The following is a 27,460-nucleotide window of genomic DNA, read 5'->3' on the forward strand; positions in this document are numbered from 1 at the left end:
CACTGGAGGCCCTTCTTAGCTCTAGGCAGTTTCTCATATCTAAGGACTCTCTTCTGATTTCCCAGTCACCTCAGATATCGAAGCTCCCTGTTGTCCCCAGACAGTCCCTTATATCTGGAGTCCTACCCACCTCTGCACAGATTCCCAGTGTCTGGGCTCCTCTCTCTCCAGGGAAGCCCTTGGTTCCTGGGGCCTCTTCCATCCCTGGAGGGCTCTTGGAATCTAGACCCTTAACCCTCTCTGAGCAGCCTCAGGTATTCCAGACCCCTGCCACCCATGAGCAATCTCCCTATCTACAAGCCCCTTTTACCCTTAGGCAGCATCTGGCACCAGCGACCCTTCCTGGGCAAGCTTCCTCACTATGGATCCCTCCTACCCCTGGGTCTTCCCCAACACTATGGGTGCCCTCAATCCCTGCAAAACCCCAGAAAGATTTATCCTCTTCTGTCTCTAAGAAAAGTAAGGGAAGACTGCCAATTATTTCTTCTCTGAAGTCTAAATCAGCATTGGTCCATCCCAGTGCTCCAAATTTCAAGGTACCTCAAGCCCCTTTCACCACTAAGAAGTTCCCAATATCAGAGGTCTCTGACACTTCTAAAGAAATCCAGATACCCCAAGATCCTTTTGCCATGGAACAACATAGAACATTTCAGTCTTGTCTCACTGATTACAGGACACCAGTATCACAAACCCCTGATAAGGGGGAACTTCCCACTCTCATGAAGCCTGTAACATCACTACCTTCTCTTACTATTCAACTACCCAAGACATCTCAGACCTCACTTTCTGAATGGGACCAGAAAACCCGATTCCCTCCCATAGATAAGTCCTGGATTCTGACTTCAGTTTCAGGTACCAAGAAACCCAAGATTATGGCACCCACTTCCTATCCTCAAGAGCTCAAAGAGAAGTATTTTGTTGATGTGGAGGCTCAACGGAAGAACCTGATTCTCTTAAGTCAGGCCACAAAAGCTTCTGGACTCCCTTCACAACTACATTCAATGGCTAGGAATCTCATAATTGAGACCCTTCATACGGACGCAGTTCGGCTAAGATACCTATTCCGCAAGTACATTGCCTATAGGCTGATCCAGCGTGCAAGGTAGATGTAAATATTGTGTGTCCAGTTTTCTGGTTTAGTCCTAATTTCAAATATCCTCCCTATTGATCTATAAGTATATAGATATTTGTCAGATCAGATGTTCTAAAAGATTCTTTTATAGATATATATGGGATGGAAGCATATTTAAGATAGCAAAGGAGATAATACTTTTTAGGAAATAATAAATGTCATGTAACATGTTCCATTATAATCTATTTATATCTCTAGGAGAGATGCTAAGGTATATTTTGTTGATCATGGTTGATCTCCAAAATATCAACTTCAAAAGTTTAGAAATGCTTCCCGTTAATCTGAATTATTTTCACCTTCTTGGGTTCACCAGAAGATCTATGACTCTTAAAGTAGGAGATGCCAGGTTTATTATGTACCAGGTGTTGCTATTGCAGCCTTGCTGCTAGAGTGACCTGGAGGAAACAGGTTCTAGTTCTGATTTTTTAAGATTGTAAATATCAGAAATTGGTCAGGGAAATGGCCAATTAGCCTACCATTCTTAGCGTTTGTGTTTGAGGTTACCAACTTGTTATTTTGGGAAATTTTTAAATTGTGTTATTTTTTAACGTAGAATTTTTTTTCTTTTTTTCTAATAGTTGATATACAATATTGTGTTAGATTATTTTTTTAACCTAAAATTACAAGATGCCAAACTAAGACCTATGATAGAAAAGATTATCATTAATTATAGGAATAATTTATGTCATTAACTCAACAAGTATTTATTGAACGTACACTATGCAGCACGCATTGTTCCAGGTGCTAGGGATACAGCAGTAAATAAAGTACCCTGTTCTTATGAAATTTACATTTTTGAGGACTGAATTCATTTGGAAACTGAGGACTGGAACAACAAGGTGCAAAAGAAAGACTTATCCAAGATCTAGTTCCAAATTTTCATTTCAAAGCTTAAGTAATCTAATTGTTGAAAAATGTTCTGCTCTATACCTGTCTTTAATTTTCTCTTTCCAGACTGAAAGGTCGCAGTCTTTTAAATCTATTCTCACATATAAACACTTTCTTCTACTTGAGCATTTTAAATAACATGTTTCTGGTCATTCTCCAGTTCCCTTATGCCTTTTCTCTTTGTTATACTTAAATTAAAAAATAAGTTACACATTCATTTGGTACAATATTTTAAACTTACGAATGGTAGAGTGAAAATCCTCCTTAATAGCCTTATTCTTGGCCATTGGGCCCCTCCCTGAGGTCTACTAATGTATGTCAATCCAGAAATATTTTCTGCATATGTAGAAAGGTAATATTCTCTTTTATCCCCACTTTAAATAAAGTTATGATGTTTGTTTTTTTCCATAACAAGTTAGATATTAGGTATTAGATAACTTAGGTATTAGTATATAAAGAGCCTTCTCATTCATTTCATAGCTTCATAGTACTCCAAAGTCTGGATTTATCAGAATTTACTTAACCTCTGATGGACATTTATACTGTTTTCAAAATTTTGGATTATAAAAATATACTTCAATGAACAATGTGTACAATACATTTGTGTGCATGTATGTATGTGTGTTCCTAGAAGTAGAATTTCTAGATCGAGGGTAAGCATTTTGTAATTATGATACAAAAATGTCAAATTGTTCTCTAAAGAGGTCGTAACAATTTATATATATTGATCAGCATTATAAAAGAGCATTTCCCCACATCAAGACTAACATGAAATATTATTTTTTTGTTCATTGCCAATGTAATAAATAAAATATGGCATTTCAGTGCTATTATTTGCATTACTTTTATTGTTGGTTAGGTTAAGTATCTTCACATTCTTAAGAGCTTTCATTTTCTGTGAAGATTCTACTCAAATATTTTGCCCATTTTTCAAGTGGGTTGTCAAGTTGCTTTTTTAATTGATTTGTGGGACCTGTTGAAATATTTGGAAAGTTAGCCCCTCAACTGTGTTATAAATTGTCAAACTTCCTCCACTTGTGTTTTGACTCTGCTTTTGGTACGTTTTGCTTTCTAGAAAATTTTGATTTTTATGTGTTTATATTAATATTCTTAATAATGTTTTGTGCCTTATTTAGGAAGGCCCTCTCCACTCTGAGAAATATTAAAAAATTATTTTTAGGTTTCTTTTAGTATTTTTATGATTGGTTATTATTTTTTACTTGTTTCATATTTATATCTTTGATTCACAGCTTTCTCTTGTAAGATATTCTTGTGATTTCTTCTTTCTCCCACATGATTGCACAGTTTTTTACAAAATAACCTACTTTTCCCCCACTAATTGGAATGTGTGTCCTGCAGGAGCGTTTTAAAGTTTTCATCTAGATCTTGCATATTCTTCCATAAGTGTATGATCTGGTAGTTTCCATTTTTGTTGTTGCTGTAACCATTGTAAATGGACTCTTTTCTCCTATGATATCTTCTAACTGGTTCTTATTTGTACAAATGAAGGCTAGATTTCTCTATATAATTTTTTATGTAGCCATCTTACAGTATTCAAAAGCATGTGAAAGTTTTTCAGTTGATATTGAGCTCCAACTATATAATCAATATTACCTGCAAATAATGATTTTTTACATCTAGATTTTCTAGTTTTTAAGCATCTCATTTCTGTCTCTTGACTACCTGAATTGGTTAGTAGCTTCAGAACTATGTTAAAAAATATTGATGGCCTCAAGGCCATCTTTGCTCATTTCACTCTCCCTGAGTAACAGCTAGTAGTGCCTTTCTATGGACCCATGTTTTTTTTTTAGGAAAAGTTCATCTTCAAGAACATTTAAAAACATTGTTTAGGGAATTCCTCACAATTATGTGGATTCCCCATGTGCACATAATAAAGTTTATTTTCTCCTATTAAAAAAAAGATTATTTATATTTATATTCTCCTTTCTGAAAAAGTCATAAAACATCTCTAACTTCAGTCAATTTCATTTTTAGGGGGACTTATTTTCTCCACTCCTGTGGAGAAATGTTAAGTCCTTCTTTCATTAATTATTAAAATATAAATATAAATTGACTAGAAATATAGTGTGATAGTAGACATCTTTCTAGTATTTGTCATTTAAAAACATTGGCTTTTGGGTTGAAATTCCCATTTAGTTTTTTTGTTTGTTTCTTTTTTTCATTCAAATTCTAACTTTTTGTTTTGTTTTGAGGGGGAGGTAATTAAGTTTGTTTATTTACTTATTTATTTATTTGATGGAGGTACTGGGGATTGAACCCAGGACCTTGTGCATGCTAAGCATGCATTCTACCACTGAGCTATACCCTCCCCTTCTGTTTCATTTCTTTTTTAATCAAGAGTGGATGTTGAATTATGTTAAATTTGTTTAAATCACATTTTTTAAGTGTGATTTCAGCACTTTATTTTCATGCATATTAAAGAAAATATTTTCTCCTCAGATCTTCTAATACAATTAATTATTTTAAACTACCATTGCATTCCTTGAATAAATCCTTCTTTGAATGTGTTACATCTGCTAATATTTTATTTAGGTTTTTTTTTTTTTTTTTTGCATTGACATTCATTAGTAAGTTTGGATGGTCATTTACTTCTTTTGTGCTATCTTTATCAAATTTCGGTATAATTTTAAGTTTGTAACATTTTTAAAATGTGAAAGCTTATCTTTTTCTATGCTCTGGAACAGTTTAATTAAAAAATTAGCTGTTCTTTTAATGTTTGCCAGATTTCACCTCTGATATTATATGGGCTTGGTACTTTTGTGGGGGAGTTCTTTAACAACTTTCTTAATTTTTATATGTCAATTAAATTGTTTAGATTTATTGAAGATTTTGAAGACTTAAGTGACATGATCTGACCTGTTTCAGTAAAATCATTTAAAAATTGAAATATCTAAATCAACATGTTACAACAATACTTAATTTATACAATTATAACTTTAATCCTATCAAGGGTCAATTAATTCATTTTTTCCAGAAAGCTCTTCTTTAATATTTAATGTTATAATAATCAAATCACCAACAGGTATAACAGGAATTAAACATTGAAAAGTGAAAGATTTCACAATAAAAATGGTTGAGTCAAGAAGACACTAACATTACATGGGAAAGATAATATAAAGTATAATAATATAAACTATTTTTGAATAAAGAAAGTTTTGTAGAACCTCTGTAAATAAAGATTCCATGTTTAAATGCTGAAATACAGTTTTAGAATTGTATTACCACATAATCAGTGTAATAAACCCGAGAAGTAATGATGGAGTGAATGTAAAATTAGACCAGATACTGATAATGAAACATTTCATTTCCATACACATGGGGGAAAGTCCTTAAAGATACTAAATGTTGTGGTGACTACATTGGATTCAACTTATTTAATTCATTGACTTTTTAAAATATCTACTACATGCCAGGGGCTGGGTTAGGCCCAGGGGGTGAAGGGTGGAAGGATACAAAAATGGATAAGTCATATCCTTCCCTTGAGGGCACACAAATCTACTCAGAGATAGTCACACAAACAGAGGATTATATAGTATGGTGTGGAAAGAACAACGATGGTATATTACCAACTCTGTACAAGAGGACTGAGGAGAGAGAGTTAAGTAAAGCTTCTAGGAATCCAGACCTTGGAACTATGCCTCAAAGAACTAACCAGTAAAGTCAGTAAGACAGGAAAAGGCAGAGTGTCTAGCAGAGCAGCGAAAGGAAGCAAGAAGCAGCAAAACGTGTGTGCGCATGTGTCTGGGGAAACTAGTAATTGTTTTGGGGCACCACGAACCATATTCATATAATATAGCAAATTTAATTATAAATGTTGTGTTTGTTCTGACTGCTCCACCAATTAGCCATTCCCCATCTCTCTCCCTCTCCTCGGGCCACCCTATTCCCTGAGACACAATAATATTGAAGTTAGGCCAATTAATAACCCTACAGTGGCCTCTAAGTGTTCAAGTAAAAGGAAGAGTCACACGTCTCTCATTTTAAATCACAAGCTAGAAATGAATGAGCTTAGTGAGGAAGGCATGTTGAAAGCTGAGAAAGGCTTCAAGTTAGGCCTTTTGCACCAGTTTGCTAAGTTGTGAATGCAAAGGAAGTTCTTGGAGGAAATTAAAATGCTACTCCAGTGAACATATGAATGATAAGAAAGCCAAATAGCCTTATGGCTAACACAGAGAAAGTTTAGTGGTTTGGATAGAAGATCAAACCAGCCACAACATTCCCTTAAGTGAAAGTCTATTCCAGAGCAAGGCCCTAACTCTTTTCAATTTTATGAAGGCTGAGAGAGATGAGGAAGCTGCAGAAGAAGAGCCAGAAGCTAGCAGAGCTTGGTTCATGAGATTTAAGGAAAGAAGCCTCTCCATAATACATAAGTGCAAGGCAGCAAGTGCTGATGTAGAAGCTGCAGCAAGCTATCCAGATCTAGCTAAGATTAGTAATGAAGGTAGCTACACTAAAGAACAGATTTTCACTGTAGAACAAACAGCCTTATATTGGAAGAAGATGCCATCTAGGACTTTCATAGCCAGAGAGGAGAAGTCAATGCCTGGCTCCAAAGCATCAAAGCTTCAAAGGACAGATTGACTCTCTTGTTAGGGGCTAATGCAGCTGATGACTTTAAGTCAAAACCAGTACTCATTTACCATTCCAAAAATCCTTTGGCCCTTCAGTTAAGCTTAATCTACTCTACCTGTGTTCTATCAAAGCTTAGATTGACAACATGGTTTACTAAATATTTTAGGCCTACTGTTGAGACCTACTGCTCAGAAAAAAAAGATTTCTTTCAAAATATTACTGCTCATTGACAACACACCTGGTCACCCAAGAGCTCTTATGAAGATGTACAATGAGATTCATGTTGTTTTCATGCCCAATAACACAACATCCATCCTGCAGCTCATGGATCAAGGAGTAATTGTAGCTTTCAAGATATATTATTTAAGTCTTATTATATATTTCATAAGGCTATACAGTAGCTTCCATAGATCATAATTCCCTGATAGATCTGGGCAAAGTCAATTGAAAACCTTCCGGAAAGGATTCATCATTCTAGATACATTAAAGATCATTTGTGATTCATGGAAAAAGGGCAAAATATCACCATTAACAGGAGTTTGGAAGAAGTTAACTCCAAACTTCATGGATGACTTTGAGCAGTTCAAGACTTCAGTGGAGGAAGTAACTGCAGATGTGGTAGAAATAGCAAGAGAACTAGAATTAGAAGTAGAGCCCCAAAATGTAACTGAATTACTGCAATCTTATGATGAAGCTTAAACAGATGAAGAATTGCTTCTTATGGATGAACAAAGTGGTTTCTTGAGATGGAATCTACTTCCAATGAAGATGCTAGGAAGATTGTTGGAATGACAACAAATGATTTAGAATATTACATAAACTTAGTGGATAAAGCAGTGGCAGTGTTTGAGAGGATTGACTCCAATTTTAAAAGAAGTTCTATTGTGGGTAAAATGCTATCAAACAGTACTGCATGCTACAGAGAAATCATGAAAGGCCAAGTTAGTGAATGCAAACTTCACTGTTGTCTTATTTTAAGAAATTGCCACAGCCACCCCAAACTTCAGCAACCACCATCCTGCTGCATCAGAAGTCATCAACATCAAGGCAAGACCCTCCACCAGCTCAGATGATGGTTAGCATTTCTTAGCAATACAGTACTTTTAAATTAAAGTATGTACATTGTTTTTCTGACATAATGCTATTGTGCACTTAACAGACGGCAGTATAGCATAAACATAACTTTTATATGCATGGGGGGAAAATGTGACTCACTTTATTGCTATATTCACTTTATTGTGGTGGTCTGGAACTGAACCGACAGGTATGCCTGTAGTTTGTTGCTGGTAGAACACAAAAATAAGCAAGATGTGGAGATGTGGCAAGAGATGAGATGGCAAAGAAAGATCAGATCAGAGAAAATCCTAAATGGCATGCTAACAAACTTGCATTTTGTTTTGTACATCACAGAAGATTTTTGAAGAATTCTTAACAAGGGAAATAAAATGCTAATAATGTGGAAGATGGATTTAAGGGAAATAAAGCTTTATGCAGAGGCATAAGTTAGGACGAGCTGGCACCCTCTCAAAAGTTTTGAAGGAAGGTAAAGGTGAGAGAGGAATATTTCCTAAGAGTCAAATATTTCCTGTTATCTGGAAGGGATTCTTTGCTAGGGTGATATTTTAACAGCAGAACTCATACAAAAGAAGGGCATCAGTGTCAGGCAGTCTGGAGGAGTCTGTAATAAAAAGTAGAATCACTGCACATCTGAAACAGTAAAAACTGATAGACTAAAGGAAATATAAGTTTCACAGGGGAAACACAAGTTGCTTAATCTAGAATCCTTTGAGGAAACATTGTATGGACAATGAAAAACTAAATGAAAATAAATTATTTAAAGCTAGTTGTGTGTATACAGTGGATTATAAAGTATCTACAAAGAACAGGAACTTTAGATATGTTACTGCATTTAACTTGGAGATGGGGAATCAGTTTCAGAAAGTGCATCCTATTTGTCCAAGTTACACAGGCACAGCTAGTATGTGGTACAGCTGAATTTAAAAAGCCCATTTTGAAAATTTATACTGTACTAAACTACATATTATAGTGCATTGCCTTGGAGTAGGGAATGTAATAGTTTTATATCCAAATCCTAATCATAGTTTCACTTTGAAGTCAGGAAGACCTTGGCTTGAATTTCCGGTTCTGAACGTCTCTGAGACTCAAATGTGCTGACTCAAATTTGTAAAATGGATGTAGTAATAATTACTTCAAAGAATGGTTGTGAAGATTAAGTGAAACAATATATTTTAAAATATTAAAAATATTTACTTAATGTAAATTTAAAAATAGAAATAAAATTCCTAGCACAGTGATTGATGCATAGTAGATGCTCAGTAAATGTAAAAGCACCTTCCCTTGAATCATAATCCTATATCAAATTGTATAAAAATATTCATTAGGATGGGGCAGTATTTTATCAATATATGTGCAATTTGCCAAGAGATTGGGGGAAAAAGGTAGGAAGAGATGAATGAATGTTTCTAGATAGGGAATTTTAAATGAGATACCTCAGTGGTTACTATTGGATGGGGTGTTTAGATTATTTGATTATTTTAAAATGCATAAACAATAAAATTCCTAAGCTTGAAATGAAACTGTAAACTTTTCCAAGTAGTGACACATGACTTCAATAAGGAAAAATTATGGGAAAGATCTAAAAGACTGTGTGAACAGACAGAAAAACAGCAGGAAAGATTTGCTGTGAAAAACAAGGATCTAATGCATAGCATAGTGATTATAGTCAACAATACTGTATCATAAACTTCAAAGCTGCTAAGAGACTAAATCTTAATTTTTCTCATCACAAAAGGAAATGATGATGATAATCATGAGACATGATAGAGGGGTTAGCTAACACTATGGTGGTAGTCATATTGCAATATATAAATGTATCAAGTCAACACACCTTAAACTTACAGTCATTTATATCTCAATTATATATATATATATATATAAAATCACTTGTGTCAGATATGTATAAAAGATAGTTATTAGAATGCTACCCGCTTGCTTCATTGAGAACACTGTTATTTATAGGAATGGATGTGATAGGCATTCTGTAATGCGTGAAAAGAAGTGATTAAAAACACATGTAGTAAAGATAGTTATAGGAGTGGAAAAAATAAAAATAAAAATCACCTATGGGATATGGAAAAAACCCTAAGGCTTTGGGAAAATAAATTTAATTAAAATCAACAAATTAAATTAATTCAGAAAGCAAATATATTTAAGTATTAAATAATCCATATATATAATACGTTCTAAGCTATTATTTATAACCCACAAAAAGAGACCTAAGAGTTATTTCCTTACCCCATATATATATATATAATATATATATTCAGAAAAATTCCTTCAATGGGTTCCTATTGCCTATCCCCTAAAAGAATCCAAACTCAACATGTCTTTTAAAGCCTTCCATAATCCAGCTATTTCAGTCTCATCCCCCACTATATCCTTCTACATATCTGTGGTCTAAAAGTCTCAGACTAATCATCACTCCCAAAATGTAACTTTCATTGTCTTGCCTTGGTTTGGAGTATTTCCTCAACCTGGAATTCTTCAACCCCTTCTTCTCAAACTTTAGCAGCAGCAAAGTTTACCTGAGATTTTGTTTAAAATACAGATCCTGAAGCCTACCACCAAAAATTTTTATTCAAAAGGTCTGGGAAGACACCCTAGAATCTGCATTTTCAACAAGTACCACCCCCTACCAAATGATTCAGTCCAGGTGATCAGGGCCTACACTTTGAGCAATATTGGTATTGTAGAAAGAAAGAAAGATCTGGGTTTCTTCCCAAATCTGTTATTTATTAATTATGTGACTTCAGAAAATTACTTAACTTTGCTCAGATTCCTTTTCCTCTCCTGTAGAACGGGGATGACAAAACACCAAACGTTGTGGTGTACATTAAAGAGAGTACGTTTTTATGACTGTTCCTCACGATCCTATTCAATGTTTTCCTACACGTTTTCTTCTTTATTCCTCTTGTTAGAATTAATTATGCTTTCCTTTTTGCTCATACAGCTGAATCGCTATTTAGCATTTATTTCGTTCTCTCTGACACAGTTAATTTATTAGTCTCCTAATCTGGCTTGTAAGTGCTTTGAAGGCAAGAACATTGTCTTTTTCATAATTGATTAAGTACCTTCTATATGTCTTATACATATTAATACTAAGATATTAATATATTAAAAATAATAAGCAACACTATTGTAACACTAAAAAACTCCGTGAAGCGTTAATGAAAATTTGACAGTCATTCAGAGTTTTGAAAGTTTAGTCATATAGGGAACTAGATTAAGGTCTCATTAAGCAAGCCTCTCACGCCTATCCTATCTCTACTTACTAAGGATGAGATGAGAATGGAAAGTAACTGAGGCCAGGTTTGCTGAGTTAGGGTCAGTAATTATATCAATCTAATTCTTGTTAATTTTTCCAAGAAACAACATAATCAAACGATTACTAGCCATCCAAAATACTGGGAAAGGTTATGAGACCCAGAACCTCTACATAATGCTGAACAGAATTGATGACTACCAGGAAAAGGTGATGCAGATTTGGACAGAGAAGCAGAAGTCTCTAGAGCAGAAACGGAATCAGTGCCTGAGGAAAATGATGTACTTATTTAGCCAGGTAATCTGTTTTCTATTCCCTCTCCCCAAGTGTGTTGTAAGAATAGTGAAGGCGGTAAGCTTTGAAAATAACATTTACCCGGAGACACCATGTATATTAGTTTCCTAGCACTGCTGTTAACAAATTACAAACTTGATGGCTTAAAACAACATAAATGTATTCTCTTAAGTTCTGGAGGCCAGTTCGAGAAATCAAGGCAGGGATGGTTCATTCTGGAGGCTCTGAGGGAGAAATTTGTTCCAAGTCTCTATTCTAGATTCTGGTGGCTGTAGACAATCCTTGGCACTCCTTGGCTTGTAGCTGCAGAACCCTGGTCTCTGCCTCTGATTTCCCAGTGTGTTTTATGCCTTCTCTCCTCTTATAAAGCCATGTATCATTGGATTTAGGACCCACCTGGTTAATCCAGGATGGATGATATCAGCTTGAGATTCTTACCTTAATTACACCTGTAAAGACTCTTTTTCCAAATAAGTTCAAAGTCACAGGTTCTGGGTGAACACATCTTTCAGACAGTTCACCATTCAACCCCTACACCGTGACTTCAGTGAAACTCCTAAATTGACGGCTGGACTCGTTAGATGAGAAAAGATTAGAAAAGGAGAGACTTCCAGAAATGCTCAACTCCTTCCTAGTCAACCCACATCTACCAGCCTCTAGATATGAAAGCTCTTGAAGTCACTGCTTTCCAGATGATTTCTGGTGATTACTTCTCTCCTCAAAACTATCAGAAAGCAAGTTTTAATATCATGCATTTACAAGAAAGGAGAGAGGAATTTAATTGCTTAATAGCACCAGGCACAGAAGATCATGCTAAATTCTGACATCTACTCATTATACCCCAGAGCTTTCTCTGACATAACCATCAGTACGCTTTTGAAAGTGATAATAACCTTCCAAAAGTTATAGAACTGAGATTAGAATTCTTTGCTCTGGGATTACATGCTCCTGTTACTTTCTTCAGCATGGAGTTTTTGAACATTCTTGGAGTTCCAGGAATATTTTATATATCCTTTTCTTTCACTAATTATTTTATAAGATTAGTGTACTTGCTACTTTAAAAGTTAATTCTCATTATAGCCTTATCCAAATCAGACATAGCATGAATTTTCCAGAAGTTACATTTTAAATATTAAAGCTCTCTCATCCAAAAATATTATTTTTGATGGTTCTGGGTTTGGAAAATATGACCAACATAGATGGAGTAAAGAAAGATGAACTGGCATTGTCATGAGCTATCTAACAGGAATCACAGTGTCTAGGGCATTTCAGAGGACTATAAGGATCCAGGGTCAGGGAAGTGAGAATCTAGATGATGAGGTGGGTATCAAGGCATAATGAAGGGAGAGGAAAAAGCAAAAGGAAGAAGAGTGTAGAAATGAATAAATACCTTAAACTGAATTAGAGTGCTGGTCATGAGGTTGGTTCTGCTACCAGACTGTCTGGGTTCAAATCAGCTTCACCACATACTAGCTGAGAGACCCTGGGCAAGCCACTTACATTTTCTGAGCTTTAGATCCCCATATGTAAGACAAGGATAATAATAGCATCCACCTCGTAAAGTTGTAATCTGACAGTCAATGTTATTTATCATTACATTTGCATAGTGCCTCACAATTTATGAAGTTCTTCCAAATATATTATCTTATACAACTCTTATAACAACCCTATATTATTATCTTGTTTTAGAAATGAGAAGAGAGAGGTTCAGATAAAATTAACTAACACAGAGTCACACAATTAAGAAATGAGAGGACTAGAACTAGAACTTAATGTGGGACCAGGGTGTTTATATATCTTGGCTGCCAACTCTGAAATTGTGTGTTGGAGGTGGGTAGAGGTTGAAGAGTGGTTGGAGGAAGGGAAAATGGGTGTGGGGAAAGAGGATTTGTAAATCCGTGGAAAAGGAAGTGTCATAGTTCAGCTGGGGCCAACTCAGAAGACCTTCCTAAAGACTCTGGTCCTTTCTATCGATGGTTTCCCTTTTTCTGTTTTATTTATTTTTAGCTCCAAGAGATTTATAAGTTGAATCTCAGTCAACCTATCCCTTTGATCATCGACAAAAAGCAAATACATGCCTCTACCAAATTTGTTCAACGGACATTCCTAGAGCTACAAAAAGAAGAGGACAGAAAGTATGACATTTTCAAGAAATTTAGGTATGTGGTAGGAAAGACTCACATTAAACTTTCTTTGGATAATATGTGGGACCTAATGCTTTTTTTTCTGCTCAAGAGCTTCCCCTACTCCACAGTTATAATTGGTGCAGTGGAGAGTCTAAGGGAACATTGATTTTCTTAGCTAATTTAGCAAGAGGCTCATTTCTACTTAAATATTTAACATCTAATTTTGAGTTCTTTTAAAAAAATTGAAGTTAATTCTTCATTACTAAGAAATATATTACTTTAATACACAATGAATAATTTTATAAGTTTATAATCACAAAGCAAGAAGCATTACTTTTTTTTTTTTTAAGCAGGTAGGAGCTTTGGGAACGAAGGGGGAAAGATTGTTGCTGGGGAAAAAAAATAGCCTGGATATGGAGTGGATGCTCCATGAAGCTAAGAAGGTAGTTTTAAAATGGATTAGTAGGTGAAATCATGGAAATGCAACTTTCAGGGGGAAAAAAGCGATTTCAGCAAATTCTGCTGTTTTGAACCATCTCTCAGTCAAAGTGGGCATAGCTAATGCTCCTCAGTGCCAGGGAGGGCTATATAGGACAGGGTGGTGGTGAAGAGAAGTGGGGAGAATAGGAATCATATATTTTGATTGGCCATGGAGCTCAGAAGAATTTGACGCTTCCAAGTAGCGCTCTCCGATTCTCTAGACAAGAAGACCAAATAGAAGCCATCTGGAATGCTGATCTATCCACTTCAAGCTACCCAATAACAGAGAAGACACCAATGTATTCATTCTGGGCCCAGCTGGGTGGGTTCCCAGATATTCCAATGCTGCTCCAGTTAGATGTTCAGTCTACCTTCAGAAGATCTCTTGCATGCCTTCAGTCGAAGTAAGTTAATTTGGTAATTGGGTCTTTGGTCATATACCTTTTGTTTCCCTGACTTGACTTTCTCTTACAGCACCAGGGAGTTATCAAAAGGTTCTTGATGTGAGGTCAGATTCACACCAGTCATAACACAGTACAGGTAAATTCAGCATTAGTCTTTTAGTGTTTCTCTTCATAGGCCTGCAGATGTCACTACTGGAATAATATAAACAAACAAACAAAAAAGCAGTATGGTCCCATGAAACCTAACCTAACACTAAATAGGTCCACTTTGAATTCCACCCTTAGGGGTTTATTATTGGAAGTACAGAAAGTCTGTAGTGGAATGCTTTTGTCCACTTCATGATTCAGTAACATGACCTTAAATGCAGTTGTCATATCTAGGCCCAATTTGAAGTAAGTTAAATGCTTATATCCCAGGATACAATGAAGAGACTTGAAGAGAACAGGTAAGGTGGTTATGTGGTTCCACATTTCCAAATTCTGTTAAACCAGATTTTCACTTAATCCATTGAAATCACTCCAGTGGAAGTGAAGAGTTTTGGAGTCTGCATTACCTTTATCAGGATAGAGTTTAATTTAATGCTTAAACACTTAGTTTAATGTTCTGAACTAAGAATTTAGAAAATAAACTTTTGCAACCTGAAAGAGTTCATGGGAGTAGTCTGATTTATTAGGGTGAAATCCAATACTTGGGGTAAGAAGAAATAGTGTTAATGCACAGATTTGTTTAGGTGGTAGACAGTATGAAATAAGACTTAAAATTCTATAATAAAATAAAATAATAGCTAAATATTATCATATAACATATGCAATATAAAATCATATACCATGAACACAAGTGTTCATGGGAAAAAAGCAACCAAACCAAATGTAGCCATTTAGTTGAATCAGCATGACTCCTAAGTTATAGTTTATAATCAGAGAGCAACTCTCTTTTTGTCTCCCATTTTCCCTTATATTTCTTGGAGTGACTAATTAACTTAGGTTGTTTGGAGGGACAGCATTCTAATTTAATGACTATAGTGCTTGGGACAAGATGTATAAATTTTTCTTTGAATATTTCCCTTATCTCCGTTCCATAGCTATCCTCAACTATTAGATCTCCTCCTGACCTAACTATTCACTGCTTACTCATGCTAAATCCTGCAAACTTAGTGAGACACTTACTTCTAGTTTACTGTTTAGATAGAAGGACTCAGAATCAAGGATTTTTTTTTTTTTTTGCTTGTTTTCTCATTTTTTTAGGTATTATATATATATTGAATCTCTTTAGGGCACAGTTCTGAATTTTGATAAATGCATAGTTATGGCAACCTTTAATTTATTTGCAATCCCTATAGTTTTCCTTTTCCAGAATGTCATATAAATGAAAGTATATAGTATGTTACTTTTCAAAATTTATTTATGTATTTATTTATGTACTGAAGTATATATTGTATTTACAATGTTGTATTAGTTTCAGGTATACAGCAAAGTGATTCAGTAATATATATGTGTATATATATGTATATCCTTTTTCAGAATCTTTCCTTTATAGGTTATTACATTCCAAGACATTGAATATAGTTCCCTGTTCTATACAGTAGGTCCTTGTTGTTTATCTATTTTGTATATAGTAATGTGTATCTGCTAATCCCAAACCCCTAATTTATCCCTCCCCCCTCCCATTTCCCTTTTGATCTCCGCCCATCTATGTAATCTTTTGAATCTGGCTTTTTCCACTTGGCATAATTTACACAAGATTCATCCATGTTGTTGTGTGTATCAGTAATTCACTTCTTTTTACTTACTGACTAGTATTATTCCATTGTATAGCTGTACCATATTTGTTTATCCATTCACTAGGTCAAGGACATCTGAGTTGTTTCCAGTTTTTGGCAATTACGAATAAAACTGCTATAAAAATTCATATACAGGCTTTAGGGTGAAGTTTTCACTTATCTTAGAAAACTACCCAGGAGTGGGATTGCTGGGTTGTATGAGAAGTTATGTTTAACTTTATAAGTAATGGTTAAGCTATTTTCCAAAGTGATTATATATCCCTTTACATTTATTCAGTGGGGTGAATTTTTACCCCCTGCCTCCAGATGAAAACCTAGAAGGTTCCAGAACATTGCTGGTAACTTTTCAGCAATATAAGTTTGTCTGGTCAGTAATTAAAATATCTAGAACCATGTATAATAAAGCTTTAATTTTGTTTTAAAGTTCTCCTTTCTTCCAGCTTAGACTATTGCAAGTTACAATCAAGCGAGGAGGACATAAACAGCTTCTTTTCTCTTTTATGGCCTAGTGCTTTTTGTTCCTACTGTTCTAGCTTGCTAGTATTGAACCTCTTACAGATTAGAGCTCTGAAAAGGGAAGACAGGGGAAGGGAGGAGCGGGAAGGGGAAAATGGAAGTTCTTATCGATTATTACTGTTGCATTTTCTAACATCATTGCTTCCTAGATGTGACACATTTTTAAAGCTTACTCTTTCACTGGGGTACTTTGTGAGTTCCTTGGAGATCGTCACACTGGAGACATTCTGCACATTTCTATTCCAATTGCTTATTTGCATTTGTGATACCTCAGACTCCTCTCTGCTGAGATGTGTTTGCATACTTGGGCAGCCCTCCTGGACTGAATTCATAACAGCCCTATGCCATCTCTCTTGGGTATATGTATATGTGTGGCCCTCATCTAAATCTGTAGGAAACACTTAAACCTCGGTCCAGATAAATTCTGAGGCTGAAGGCTCTTTCCAATGCAATAGACCTTCTTCTTTGCTTCTGCCATTAGAGCAGCTAGCCAGTCACCTGCCTTTGGGTTGTGTTTTTTTTTTCTTTCCCTCTCGGGTATGGAATCAGGCCCCTGTCTATTGGGCCTCCAAAATGGAGGCTCGTGGTAAATTCCAGGAGTAGATGAAGGGTAGAGGCACTCCTAAAATATTCTCCTCTATGACCATTTCATACCCTCAGAGTGAGTTAGAAGACTGAGTCAATTACTTTGTAAATCCTAGTCTAGCACTTCTCTTTGGAATTTGGTATCCATTGTTAAACTTGCCAGATTTAGCAAATAAAAATATAGGACGTCCAGTTAAATTTTAATTTCAGATAAACAGCATGTGATTTAGTATAAGTATGGCCCATGTAATTTTATACTAACAAATTATTCACTGTTTATCTGAAGTTCAAATTTAACTAGGCACCCCTGTATTTAATCTGGCAACACTCCTATTGCGTTTGCCAAAACTTCCGCTTTGACATGTTGTTACACATAAAATATGTATTAGAAGTTTCTAACTTGCAGTTAGATGACTGAGAACTTTCAGAGTAGGAGATGCTGAGAAGAGTGAAAAAGTTTAAGACATTATAGGAAATAGAAGAAGGATTTTTGCTATTTTTCAATAAAAATATTTCAAAGACATCTTAAATTAGTAATAATAGGCACTATATGATCTGCTACTATTTACTATCCTCCTCTTGTTTTTCCTCCCTAAAGTCTCTTCAAGGTCTTTCTCCCCCAAAAGAGGACTGTATTTATTTTACTCTGTGGCAGTTAAAGTGGAAACCAAGAGACTTTCCCCCTGGTTTTGGTTATTTCTACCATCCTTTGGGTCTCATTTTAAATAACCACTCTTGCTGAGCTGTCTTCTCTGACACCTATGTTCTCCCATAGCATCTTGTAATTAACACTATCCTAGCCCTTATAATTTTATTTTGTATTGTAATTGCCTTATTATATGGTTCCCCTGATTTTAGACAATATCTTTTAGGGAGATGAGCTGTCCATTGCATTCAACTGCCACTATTTTTGCTCTACCTGCTTTCCTTTCAAAAATATTTACTGACTACTTACTATATGCCAGGTATTATAACTAGGCCCTGTAATACAATACAGGGAAGGGTTCAAGAGGCCATGGATGTCAGGCAGAAGGAACAATAAGTGCAAAGATCCAAGGCCAATAATATATTTCTTCTTTTGCTTTATCTCCTAAATTAAAAAAAAATAAGATATTTGATTTTGTTTCATTAAATAATCAAACAAAAACCTCCCTGATCCCCAGTTCTCTTTCTTCCCATTTCCAACAGGAGTGACTAGAACTAAAGTTTCTCTTCTTGCCTTGATGTGTTATGTGATGCTTGGTGCTATTGTCGTCTTTGGCAACCCCGAGTGATACCCACAGGACAAAAAGACAATACACCAAGAATCACAGAGGAGGAAAATAAGTAATACCCTATCCTTGATGACAGGTTGCTAGAACAACCCTGAGTACACCTGGCTTTTTGTTTGATGAGCAATAGAAGACTTCACAGTTTCAACCATCCTTGGTCACAGATTCTGTTGCTTGCAGCCCAAAATATTACTGACTTATTCAGTTTGTACTTTTTCCCCTCAGAAAAGCTTTTCCTAATCTTTCCTATTGCCCTTATGTGCCATTTCTCCAAACTCCCTATCTTAAGCTTATTACTCTTACTATCCTAAGCTTATTACTCTATCATTGTATTTACCACATGTATTATAATGATCTGTTTATGCCTGTTTCTTTGTATCCTCAGAGGTCTGACAATTTGCTATTAGAGATATTCAAAAAAGTGCAATGTTGAATGAATGAATAAATCTATATTTCTGTCTCCAAAGAGGTAATAATCAAAGCAGGGGTGAGGAAATATAGAGGAATTACAAAAGACAACAACTATCAAAAGGGAAGTTTTAAAGAACTGGACTCTGTTAGGGCAGAGGAAGCTTTGGAAGTTGTAGGCTATGTGGTGCAATTTTTATTGCGGGAAGCACTACTACCTGTTAAGTAAAAGTAATAAGAGTAGCACTTCACAATTGTGTGGTGCTTTTCACAAACAGTGAAAATTTAGACCTCACAGCCATCCTGATGAGGTAAATAGAGCAAGCATTTTAGAGAACAGAAAGCTGGGGCAGAACCAGGATTTCAAATAAGTTCTATATGCTATACTAAAGACACCTGAAATTTACCTTAAGCTAAATGGCTTAAATATTTCTCTCTCACTGAGTTAAAGACCACCTGATGTGAAAATTCTTACTTATAAAACAGTAGAGAAAGGTTAGAGTCACTCAGAATGATTGGCTCTGCTGATTCTCTGTCATTCACCCTACGTCTCTGTCACTCTCTGTGTGTCATACATAAGCACACAAGTATACATGCCTTTCTGTCTTTCACTATTCAAACCTTTGTTTAAAATATGAGTAGAGAAAGCTGGCATATAGTGTGATATGTCATAATTCTTTGTTTTTTCTAAGGCATTGTCCTAGCAGGGGGTTTGAACACTTGAAATTAAGTAAATTGTTCAGATGTTTGCCTTGGCTTGTTAGAGCATTTTCCTTAAAGGGGGGCAAACTATGTAGGACACAAATCAGAAATTAGAAAGTTGGCTAGTAAATATAGAATCAGGGCAGAAGAGGCTACTTATATCAGTATCAATGGTTGTGACACAACATTATCTTGTGGCTTCATCTGCGCTGTAAGAAAGTACCTGACAAGCAACCTGGACAGCTATGCTGGCAACACAGCATGCTGCTTCTCCAGAGACTCCTCTGTGACCCTGCTCTTTCCGATTTTGGTCTTGGGAGATATTCTGCTTTGTTTAGGTGACCTTTATAAATATGGATTACATTTTAATTATACCAGTTTAACTTTGTGATTTCTGGAGGCACTCATTTTTCCTATGAATCATCTATATTCCCACTAATGTGGTTAAGAGCAATTTTAGTAAGATTAATTTTCTTGTCTTGTTTCCAGGTTTAAGAAGATTCCCAGGTGACTGTAGAATTAAAAAAGCAAGTAGAAAGTAAATTTCAACGTTTCAGCAAAATGTTTATTTTGCACTCTTTCATGTATATCCATTGTTTGGCCTATACTATGTTTTTATATTCTGCCTGTAGTTCTTCAGGTTAAACATCTTCATTTCCAGACTACTACCATGATCACTCAAGAAAGAATATCTTCTTTTCTAACTTACTCAAAACACAAAGCTTCAACAAACACTGAAGTAGGCTGTCACAATAGGGACATAATATGGCCCCTGATATGACGGCAAAGTGGCACAGTCCATCCCCGCAACCCAAATCCAAAGATGCCTCAGAAATAAGAAATGATTGGGTATATAAAAAAAGAAAATAAAACTAGCAGAAACCCTTGGAGGGTCAGGAGGTGGTTATGATTTGATAAAGAAGGAAAACAGTAGCCCTGGACAGAGAAGAGCCACGATCCCAATGTGGAGAGTAGATTTGGGAAGAAATTCTGAGTTGAGGTCTTTTCTATCTACCACATTGCCCAGAATAGATCACTGCCTTTCCCATTAGCCCTGCTGCAATACCAGAAAGCAGGCTCATAGGGGAATATTATTGGGACGTAGGGTGAAAAATGGTAAATGCTGGCTCAACCAATAAGCAACTAAGGGTTTCTGCCCACCTTTTCCCATAGGCTTTCTTTTCGCTCAGAGGGTTAGACAAATACATTCTTAGAAAAGAACAAAGCCTAGGGTGTAGAGAGGTTTGCCAAAGGGCAAAGCCCTCTGACGAGAGAAACACACATAGAGATATTCAAAGTTGGATCCTCCCATTCACCAGGAGTGGTACAAGCTAAAGCCTAGGTTTTGACTCCTCCCACCCCTTTCTCCTTCCATTACCCACCAAGTTAACTGATACCCATGAAGGAAAATTACCTCACAGGGAAAAATAACTAGACAGTTATAAAGATAGTAAACTGAATAACCTATTATAGATGACAAGAATTAATAGAATGCAAGCCAAATAGATGTCCTCAAAAAGGATATTGATGATGAAGCTGAAACAATTATGAAGAACCAAGTAGGATGACTAAATATTCAAAACACAATTGAAATAATCTCAATAATTATATAAACAGAAAAATGACATAAAACAGAAAAACAGTAATAGCAGGTCAAGAAAAACTTCTAGAAGACATTGAGAAGGAAAAGAGATGAAAAAACATAAAAATTAATAAATATGAAAGCCAGACATAGAAAAGACAACATTTATATAATAGGAGTCTTAATAGGAGAGAAAAAAGTAAATGGAGGGAAGATGATATACGAAGAAAACAACTGAGAACTTCCAAAGAGAGATTGATATTGGAAGGGTGTATAGGGGGATAAGTAGGGTTGATATTGAAAAAAAATGAATACTTAGTGATATTTTAATGAAATTTAAGAACTCCAAATGCAAAGAAAAAGTTCTAAGAAAAGCAGCTCACCCACAAAGAAAATGAATCAGAATGATGTCAGATTTCTCAGGAGCAACACTAGAAGCAGGAAAACAATACAGAAATATTTTTTAAATATTGAAAACATATATGTTGACTCTAATATTTATATTCAGCTAAGCTATTATTTCAATGTAAGGGTGCAAAAAAATATATTCTCTGACCATCAGGTCTCAGCAGATTATTGTTAAGATCCTCTTTGAAGGAACCTATCAAACAAAAATTTCAGGAAATGCTATAAAATACAAGATAGTAAGAATGAGAAAATAACTTTGTAAAGCTTGTTGTCTAAAAAAATTTCTATGTATATACACATATACACATCCATCTACAGACACACCAGATATAACAAAAGTAGGGGACAGGGTACAACATCCAGAGGTAGGTAAGAGTGTGTACGTTAAAGTATCTGTCCCAAGAAAAGACAGAATTCTCAGATTTAATTTAAAAACAAGATCAAGCAATATAATGTCTACAAGAGACACACTTAAAAGGAGGACAGGATAAGTTAAAACAAAGAGATGGAAAAAGGCAAATATGAACCTCCCCAAAAGCCAAGAAGACATCTAATATTAGACAAAAACAGAATTCAAGGCAAAAAGAATCATTAGGGGCAAAGGGAGACAATAGATCAAGAATATATCATATAGAGATAATATAATACATCTATAAAGACTCCACACAGAACTACTAGAGCTAATAAAAGACTTCAGCAGTGGGGATGCAGTGTGGTGCAGCCATTGTGGAAAACAGTATGGAGATTCCTCAAAAGACTTAAAATAGACTTACCATATGATCCTTACCATATGATCCCGCTCCTGGGCATATATCCAGAGGGAAACTTAATTCAAAAAGACACGTGCACCCCAATGTTCATAGCAGCACTTTTTACAATAGCTAAGACATGGGGACAACCTAAATGTCCATCGACAGATGACTGGATAAGGCAGCAATGGTATATTTATACAATGGAATACTACTCAGCCATAAAAAAGAATAAAATAATGCCATTTGCAGCAACATAGATGGCCCTGGAGAATGTCATTCTAAGTGAAGTAAGCCAGGAGAAAGAAAAATACCATATGATTTCACTCATATGTGGAATCTAAAAAAAAAAAAAGGCCAATTAACTTACATATAAAACAGAAACAGACTCACAGACATAGAAAACAAACTTATGGTTACCAGGGGGGAAGAAGGTGGGAAGGGATAAATTGGGAGTTCAAGATTTGCAGATACTGACTGGTATATATAAAATAGATAACAAGTTTATACTGTATAGCACAGGGAACTATATTCGATATCTTGTAGTAGCTTATGGTGAAAAAGAATATGAAAATGAATATATGTATATTAATGTATGAGTGAAGCAATGTGCTGAACACCAGAAATTGACACAACATTGTAAATTAACTATACTTCAGTAAAGAAAAAGAAAAGAAAAAAATACATCTACATTGTTAACAAAGATGCTTATAACAACATAACCTCAAAATATGTAAAGCAGTAACTGAACCCTGGCTCTTTCCTGATAATACTGCCTCACTTGCAGCTTCCTCAAATGATGTCTATTTAAACTTTCACATCTTCCTTATCACTTGGCCTGGAAATGAAGTGCAGATTCTCCTCACCCTTCAATGCTACTTCCAGATCATTCTCCCCTACTCTCTAGTAAGACTCAACTTTAAATCTCCTGTCATTAGACTGTATACCACTCATTGTCCTCTTTGTTGCAGTCATTTACCTCCTCCTTGCTCACTGTCACTCTTTAACCAGTACTTCTGTCATAATTCCTAACAATTTCAATATTCATATACCTCTTTCCAACACCTGGCCTCACAATGTTTTGATCTGTTCTCCTTCGGTGATCTAATCTTCTATCCATTAGTCATACCTTTGACCTTGTTGCTACAAAAAAGGAAAAAAAAAAAAAAACCCTACAATTGTGCCATAATCTGTTTCAAATAATTCATTCCCCAAATATCACCTCTTTACAGCTCACTCCTAGTACCCCAACTCCAACAAATCCTTTTGATCTCCACAGGGACCTTTCCTTCAGTGATTCTACCACCTTCTTACTGTGTCTCACCCCTTCATGTCCTCACTTCCTTTGTAAGCCAGCTAGAATTCCAAGGTCAATAATCAGAGAATTCCAAGGTCAGTTTCTTACATATGCTCTCAACTCGAACTCACTTGTTTTTCTCTTTTTCAGATATACTCCTTGGCTGACCACAGCCCAGCTTAAATCCAATTTTACCTGCCTACCGCACAGCTGAACCCTAGAAGCTGAATATGGCTTCAGGAAAACATTCAAACTTGCTGACTTACTTTAAATAATCATTAACCTCAAGCAGCCCATAATGCTGCCTGTAAAATATACTATTTCCCTAATTTATTCACTCTGACTTTCCTGACAAAATTCTGTATTTTCTCCTGTCCCCTCAAATTTCTGAGATCTTCTCTTCCATCTTCTCTCCTGGCTGATGAACTAGCTCCCTACTGCACTGAGAAAATGGAAGCAATCATTACTAACTCCACATACTTCTAGCACCACATCTCCTTAATTATCTGAATTTGTACTTATATATAATGCTTTCTCTCTTGTTACCTGTGGATGAACTATATGACTCATATTTAATGCCAGCTTCTCTACTTGATCACTAGATCTCTTCTATTCGAGGACACTGGTTCAGTAATTCTCCCATTTCTCTCTATACCATCAACTTTTTCCTCTCTAATATGATGTTATTTTTCTCAATTTAATAAATATACAAACAACTCTCTTAGATCCACCTCCTCCTCCAGTTACTGCCCCATCTCTCTCTTTCCTTTCATAGCACAGCTCCTTTTAATTTTTAATTTTGTAACTCACTGTCTCAAATTTCTCTCTTCTCCTGAACCCACTCTAATCAGGTCTTTGCCCCAGTCACATCATCAAACTTGCTCCCAGCGAGGTCACCAACAACCACCAGATTGTTAAATCCAAAGGTCAATTTGCAGTCCTCCTCTTACTTGGCCTGTCAGCAACATTTGAAACTGCTTATCACTCTTCTTTGTTTGAAGTCATTTTTTCACACGGTTCTAGGATATCATGCCTTCCTATTTTTCTGGCCACTTCGACATCTTTTTGCTTGTTGCTCCTCATCTCCCTGACCTCAATGTTGGGGTGGTTCAGAGTTTACTCCTTGGACTTCTTTTCCTGTCTACACTCCCCTGATGGTCTCAGTCTTAGGACTTTAAATACCATTTATGTGCTGATGACTCCAAATCTATATCTCAGCTTTTACTTTGCTTCTGAACTTTGCCCCTGAGTTCTAGTCCTGTATATCCAACTATATACTTGATCTCTCCACTTGGCTGAGTTCCTGATAGTCTGCACCAAACCTACTCCTTATGTTTTGTTCTCGATACTTTTTGTCTTGAATTTGTACTTTGAATAGATCTTTGAATATACCCATTTCGTTTCTGGGTTTGTTTGTTTATTTGGTGTTTCTGTTTGTATTAGGCTAAAATATCTAGTTATATAAATCTCTTTACTTTCAACTTGTCTATATTCTTTCATTTTAAGTGTGTCTCTTATAAATAACATATTGCTAGAACTTAATTTTTAAATCCAATCTGAGCTCCAACCTGAGTTTTTGCCTTCTCATTGTTGGATTCAATTGATTAACATTTATTGTAATTTCAGTTATATTAGAAGTTATTTTTGCCACCTTTTTATACAGATGAATAAGATGGACAACTCTCTAATGAGCTAATCAGCAAAGAAGAAGATGTAAATAATCAAATCACATAATGAAATTAAGGGAACTAGCTATAGATATAACAGATAGAAAAGAATACTATGGTCAGTTATAGCCTAGTACACTAAATAAGTAAAGTAGATGATTTGGGGAGAATTTAAAATGCTAAAACTGTCAAAAGAAATTAAAAATATGAACAGACCAAATACCTATAAATAAACTGAAAAGTAATTAAATACCTTATCCCTAGAAAAAAGCCTTAGGCTTATATGATTTTACAGTGAGTTTTACCAAGTCTTCAAGGAACAAAGAATCCTTCTATCAATTAAATTGTTCCAAAAAATAGGAAAAGAGGGAAAAATTATTTCCAAAATCAAACTGACAGTGTAAGAAGAGAATCATAATCCATATTACTAATGAAGATAGATTTAAAAAAATAGATGCAAATAAATATTATACAGCTAAATTCAACAGTCAAGATGTTCTCCAAGGAATAGAAGAATGGCTTAAGATGAGAAAACTATCAATGTTATTGACCATATCTATGGATTAAAGGAGAAAAATCACATGAACATCCCCCAACTACAGAATAAAGTATTTAATAAAGTTAAACATTTAAAATTTCTGCAGTAAAACAGAAATATTATTTTTTATACTAGCAATAACAAACCAGAAATGGCAAGCTGCTATTCACAATAGCACCAAAAGTTATAAAGTATTTAACAATTAATCTACAAATATGGCACAATACCTTTATCCTGAAAAATTTGAATCCCTAATAAAGGACATAAAAGAAGATCTGAAAAAGTAGATAAGCTACGTTCTTGGATAAGACAAATCAGCTTAGTAAAGAAGTCAACTCTTTCCAAACTGATCTATTAGTTCAAATCTTATTTTAAAATTTTAGCTGGAACTTTTTAGAAACTTGACAAACTCACTCCAAAATGTATATGGAATAGTAAACCCATGAAAAGATAAGTAGTTTTGAAAAAGAAAATTTAAAAGAGGATAATAATACCAACTATTAAGACCTAGCACACCATAGACATTTAAAAAACAGTAGCAGCAGCAAAACAGAGACATAAGGACAAATAAATAAAACAGAAAGCTTGGAAATAGACCCTTGATACATAGAACTTGACATACAAAAAAGGCAGCACCACGAAGGTGACAAAGCCATCTTTATCAGGAAAGGACAGACTGCGTAGAAATTATGTTGATAAAAATGGTTCATGATATGAAGAAAAATTAAGTTAAATCCCTACCTCACACTAAATACAAAGGTAAACTTCAGATGGTTTAAAGATATAAGTGGAAAAGTAAAACTATGAGACTAGTGGAAGAAGACGCAGGAGAGTATCTTTGTGACTTAGGGTGGGGAAAGGTTTCTTAAACAAGATCCAAAATATGAAAATTAAATCAATGCAATGTACACTTTAAATATCTTGCCATTTTATTTGTCAACTATACTTCAATAAAGCTGAATTTTTTTAAAAAATGAAGCTTAAGGCTAAAACTTGATGGATTATTTATCAGCATAGCAAAATTTAAGAGTTGGTTAATACTAAATCTTGGCATAATGTGTGGGGAAACTGACCTTTTGTGCACAGGAGTTGAAAATCAAACTGTCTTAGCTGTTGTGGGAAGCAATTTGGAAATAAATACTTAGTGAAGTTAAATGTCTATGTGCACTGTAATCCAAGATCCCATTTTTAAAATATATGCCCTAAAAAAAATGTCATGTAGATTACCATGGGAACATACACAAGTGTTCATTCCATGATAGCAGGGAGGTGGAAACAACTCAGATATTTTAACCAAAAGAACAGGTACACAAAAATAGGGTGGGTGCAGATCATGGAAGAAATGTATCAACTGAAAGCAACAAACCAGGTTTACATATAGCACACAGGTAGATTTTTAAACACATAATGTTAAGTGAAAAAAATAAGGATATTTAAAGCACACTATTATTTACGCATATTAAAAACAAATACACATTCTGGGTTCATACTACTGACACTTCTCATACTTCTTCCTAAAAACTGTACGGAGCAAAATGGAAAACAAATAAAAATTCCTACAACTGATACTAACTACAGGAAAAAATAATCCTACAATCTGCAATTCACATGCAGGTTGGGAAAAATACAGTAGAGACTATCTGTAACCCCCATAAGTGTACAGAGGTCACAATCTGTTTGAAAGAGTACAGGAGTAT

At 35.2% G+C, this 27,460-nt stretch overlaps 1 protein-coding gene and 1 long non-coding RNA gene across 2 annotated transcripts in view; one reads left to right on the forward strand and one right to left on the reverse strand.

Annotated features, from left to right (window-relative positions):
• Positions 1 to 23,772, forward strand: part of FAM186A (family with sequence similarity 186 member A) — a 61,611-nt gene extending 37,839 nt beyond the window's left edge. The window contains exons 5-9 of the mRNA XM_074375900.1: positions 75 to 1,102; positions 11,060 to 11,252; positions 13,257 to 13,408; positions 14,077 to 14,259; positions 23,709 to 23,772. Of these exons, the coding sequence (XP_074232001.1) occupies positions 75 to 1,102; positions 11,060 to 11,252; positions 13,257 to 13,408; positions 14,077 to 14,259; positions 23,709 to 23,772 (1,620 nt within the window). The remainder of the gene's footprint in view (positions 1 to 74; positions 1,103 to 11,059; positions 11,253 to 13,256; positions 13,409 to 14,076; positions 14,260 to 23,708) is intronic.
• LOC141579384 (uncharacterized) overlaps positions 1 to 27,460 on the reverse strand; it is an 89,207-nt gene that overhangs the window by 40,397 nt on the left and 21,350 nt on the right. The gene's annotated exons all lie outside the window — the stretch shown is intronic.

The sequence above is a fragment of the Camelus bactrianus genome, chromosome 12, assembly GCF_048773025.1.
Source record: "Camelus bactrianus isolate YW-2024 breed Bactrian camel chromosome 12, ASM4877302v1, whole genome shotgun sequence".
NCBI lineage: Eukaryota > Metazoa > Chordata > Mammalia > Artiodactyla > Camelidae > Camelus > Camelus bactrianus.